This window comes from Octodon degus, unplaced genomic scaffold, assembly GCF_000260255.1.
Source record: "Octodon degus isolate 3935 unplaced genomic scaffold, OctDeg1.0 scaffold00116, whole genome shotgun sequence".
Classification (NCBI taxonomy): Eukaryota; Metazoa; Chordata; class Mammalia; order Rodentia; family Octodontidae; genus Octodon; species Octodon degus.
In genome coordinates, this window is record NW_004524692.1 from 8,061,323 (window position 1) to 8,066,147 (window position 4,825).

Consider the following 4,825-nt stretch of genomic DNA (forward strand, 5'->3'; position numbering starts at 1 on the left):
GCAGGCATTAGAGTTGAACCCTTTGTGTCTCTCTGGCAAGGTGTTCTGCTCCTGAATCAGCTGGGTGGGTCTTGCCTCTAGCCTCTTTGCAGGGAATTCTGCTGAAGAGTTCTGTGCTGGGCCTGCATGAAGCCTGGGTCAAATGAGGATCCCAGGGCCCCGGGTCATCTCATTCATTCACCGGGCCTGCACTCTGGGTCTGTTCAGGATCCCGCCGGGCCCCAGGTCATCTCACTCACTCGCCGGGCCTGTGCTCTGGGTCTGTTCAGGATCCTGCCGGGCCCCAGGTCATCTCACTCCCTGGTTTAATTTTTATGTGAGCAATGTCTGTGAGAATCATACCATGAATAATGTTGTGGAACTTCTGACATTGCCAGTCATGTGGATAACCCACTGTTATTATAAACTACTGGACTATATTGGATTACTTTGCTGAATTCATACACCTACAATATATGAATGGCAGTGGAATACACATTTCTGACAAAAGTAAACAAAAAAGGGGGATATAAATGGAGGACCATTTTGTAATGAAAAAATATATCTTTATATACAAAGTAGCATATATATATATATATATATATATATATATATATATATATATATATATATATAGCTACTTTCTCTTTGTTCAATCAGAAGAAAGTTTTTAACTAATAGTGTTTGGACAGGATATCATGTCTACATCTTGTACTATGAATAACTACTACAAAGACAACAATATGCAATGTATTAATTATTGAAACTGTCCTACTAACCTGTCTTGAAACTGTCTCATTGCTACTTCTTTCTCAATAAAATTAATATAAAAAAGAATAATGTGGAAATTGGATATCCACATGCAGAAGGATGGAGCTAGACTCTGTCTTGCACAGCACACAAAGATCAACTCAAAATGGATTAAAGATCTGACACTATAAAGCTCCTAGAATTATCTCACATATATGTGAAGTCCTAAAATAAAGAATAAGGGATAGGCTCCATGATACTGATGTTGACAATGTTTTTAAGGGTCATTTAAATATCCCATTAATGCAGGCAACAAAAAAGAAAAACTAAGCAAGTTAAACTACAAAAATTGAAGAGTTTTCTGCCAGCAGAGAAAGAAATCAACAAAATGAAATGGTAGCCTACAGGTTCAGAGAAAACTTTGTAAACCATAAACACAAGGGATTAATATTCAAAATATATAAGGAGCTCAATAGCAAAACAAACACCCTAATTAAAAACTAGGCAAAGGACTTTATACAGTGGGGCCTGGATTTGTGACTCAATTTTCTCCACAAACCAAACTGGACCAGAATTGAATCAAATCTCCCCATAAGGTGATCACTGAACCTAATCATTGAATTTGCTTCAGTTCTTGACCAACTCAGTTTGTGACCAGAATAGTGGAAAGAATCACATTCTTGAACCGAGGTACAACTTTATTTTTCTAAAAATTATGTAAAGGCAGTCTATGAAAAGACGCTTACCACCACAAATCATCAGAGAAATGCGAATCTAAACTGGAAGAGAAATGCCATCAGATCTATTAAGATAGCTCTTACCCCCATAATACCTTCCCAATAAAAGAAAAACATTGGGAAAGACAGAGAAGAAAGGAAATCTCTTACACCATTGGTAAGAATATAAACTGACATTTAATAAACCAGTATGAAGTTTCCACAAAACTTAAAAATAGAACTACTATGTCACCAGCAATCCCTTTCTGATAATACCCAACAGGAATGAAATCAACAGCTCAGAGAGATTATCTGTATTCTGATGTTTATTGCAACATTAACCGAGATAACTAAGGTGAGAAACTTCCCTCTGCACAGATAAATGGATAAAAATTACAAGATTCAGTTCAGTTATGAGTATTACCAAGCTGTGAACGAGGAGAAACTGCCATTTGCAAAAAGACCAATTAATTTGTAGGACATGGTGCAAGTGAAATAAGTTGGCTATGAAAAGAAAAATACTACATGATCTCACTATAGGTGAAGTCTTTTAAAAAGTTAAATACATAGAACAGAATAATGGCTTTCAGGGCAGAAATGGAAAGGAACAAAGAATATTCAAGTTAAAGATACAAAATTGCATTTATACAGGATGAATAAGTCTAAAGGTCTGATATGCAGCAGGTGGGCTATAATTAATAATATTATATATTGAAATTTTCCAAAAGGAGTAGAATGTATGTTTTCTTACCATGCAATGCACATAGTAAAAAAGACGACTATGACGGGTATGTTAACTTGTTTATCCATAGACTTTATTTCACTATCTATATGAAAACAACATTTTGTGCACTTAAGTTTATATAATAAAAAGTTATCAACGTAAGGGGGAAAGGAGCAGCAATTTCCTCGGCAGAGAGAATGATCGATGTCCCTTCTCTGACACTTGCATTTTATTTCCAACCCTGCCACTAACTCACTATGAGGCTACGGTGAATCATTTTATGTATGTGTGTCATCAGTTATCTACTTTATAAAGGACGATAATACTGAGTTCTATCTCTCTGTTTCTCTGTCTGTCTGTCTCTGTCTCTGTCTGTCTCTTTCTCTTTCTCTGTCTGTTGCTCTGTTTCTGTCTCTCTCTGTCTCTCTTTCTCTCTGTCTCTGTCTTGCTCAAAAAAAAAAAAAATGCAAAAACCAGAAAAACAAGTCACTGCATTATCTCATCTGAGGAAAAGCAGGCCCAAAAGCCTCACTGTATAGTCTTTGTTTGGAAAGTAATGTTTTTGTTTAGTAAATTATAGATAAATGTGTATTGTCATTGTACCTGCTGAAGAGAAAGCTTTATTCCTTCTATACCACCTACACAAAATTAAGCAGAGGAATGCAAAATGATTAAACCCCACCTCTCCCTTAAAGAGATACGCTTGTGAGAGTTGGGCCCTATAGCTGAGATGGCAGCTTTCAGGGCATTAAACCAAGGAAGTCAGGGCACTTTTCTAGCAGGTGACTAAGGATTGAGACACATACAAGTCTGTACTGTTTATATCATCAATTTGACTTTCCTACTCTTACCAAAAAGGGAATGATAGACTCATGAGGACCAAATCATACTCCAGCAGACAGATATAATTAACACAACCTTTATTCATTAGTAGCCACATCAACTCACCAGGGAGAATTTTCTGACCTGAGGTCAAGTTACCAGGGACCAGCTATGAGAAATACGGGATGGGTGGGTCTTCACTAACTTTGCTCATTGCACTCAGTAAATCTAGAACTAGTTGATAGAACTACACAAGAAAGTGAAGGAAGAGAATTTACCTTATAAGATCTCTAATTCTTTATCATATGGAAATAAAATAAGACACAATGGTAAACTCTAGGTAAACCCTAATGTAAAGTAAGATCTAGATAAAAATAATTAACAAGAACATATGGTCAATGCAAAGTTGATATGGTATTTCTGACTTTATTATACAGATGTTGTTTACATATCCTCACTCTAGAGAAATCTTACACATCAACCTCACCCATGGCTAAAGCCTGTTGCTGTATGACACCTGGCCTATGACACATACTGTGAACTAGTACAAAATTGAGGCGCATATTTTATCTACTGTGCCCACAGAAAGTGTTGGTAACCCATTTTCCTCACTCAGCCCTTGGGCACCAGCTGAGGTCCAACTATTCTGGAGAACTCCTAGGTAGGAAAGAGGCCTCAGGTGAGAAAGGGAAGGGCAACTGAGCAGAAGGTAAAGAGTAACCTGGGTAGGATTCCTCGGAGGCAATTAGGGCTAGTTATTTGATACAGAGATGTGGGATGCATCCTGGTAAAAAAAAAATGTGTTCTTCTCAAAGGAATGGTAACATCTTGATAACATCCTGACTGGGCAGGCTTTCTTTTTTCTTATAATCTTTTACTTTAACACAATCTGGAACTTACAGAAAAGTTGCAGAAGTAACACAAAAACCCTCTCCATATAGGGCAAATTTTTAAGTTGTGGTAAAATGTAGGTGACTTAAATTTTAATGCTTCGAACATTTCATTGTGTACACTGTGGAGTTAAATATATTCACAATGTTATGTTATCATTGCTATCTATTTCCATAAGATCCATCCTTCCAAAGACAGATGGGGTATCCATAAACAGTAACTTTATTTCCCATACTTTCCTATTCCTCAGCAACCACTTTCTGCCTTTATTAATTTGTGTATTCTGGGCATTTCATGTAAATGAATCATAAAATAGTTGTCATGTTCTATCTGGTTGACCTAACTTATCATAAAACTGTTAGGGATATCAATGTTACATGTATCAGAAGTTCCTTTCCTTTTGAGAGTAAGTAATGTCCCATTGTGTGTCCACCTGATTTAGGAACCTACTGAGGGATCTTTGGGTTGTTTCTACACTGGGTATGGTGAATATGCTGTGAACATTAGGGTGTCCATATTTCTTCAAGTCCTTATTTTCTTTTTCTTCATAATTTTATTGATAAACAAATAGCAATGAAATAGTTTCAAATCAAATTGCTAGGACAGTTTCAATAATTAACACACGGCATATGTTCTTCTTACTGGTAAATTGCTCTACAAGATGCGGACTTGAGATCATATTCACAAACACCATTAGAACAAATCATTCTATTCATTAAGAGAATGTAATTATATATCTATTCTAACCACTTTGTTTTTTTTCAAAGTTTTATTGATAAACAGATAGAAATGAGACAGTTTCAAATCAAATCAGAAGTACAGTTTCAACAAATAATACACTGCATATATTCTTCTTAGTGGTTAATTGCTGTACAAGATGTGGACTTGTGATCCTATTGGTGTTTGTATCCTAACCACTTTGAAAACACAGATACAAAATGGA

At 36.1% G+C, this 4,825-nt stretch overlaps 1 protein-coding gene across 1 annotated transcript in view; it reads right to left on the reverse strand.

The window, feature by feature from the left end:
• LOC101565421 (mucosal pentraxin) overlaps nucleotides 1-1,897 on the reverse strand; it is a 49,117-nt gene extending 47,220 nt beyond the window's left edge. Inside the window, 1 exon segment of the mRNA XM_023699799.1 lies at nucleotides 1,870-1,897. Within this exon segment, the coding sequence (XP_023555567.1) occupies nucleotides 1,870-1,897 (28 nt within the window).
• Between the last annotated feature and the right edge of the window lie 2,928 nt (nucleotides 1,898-4,825).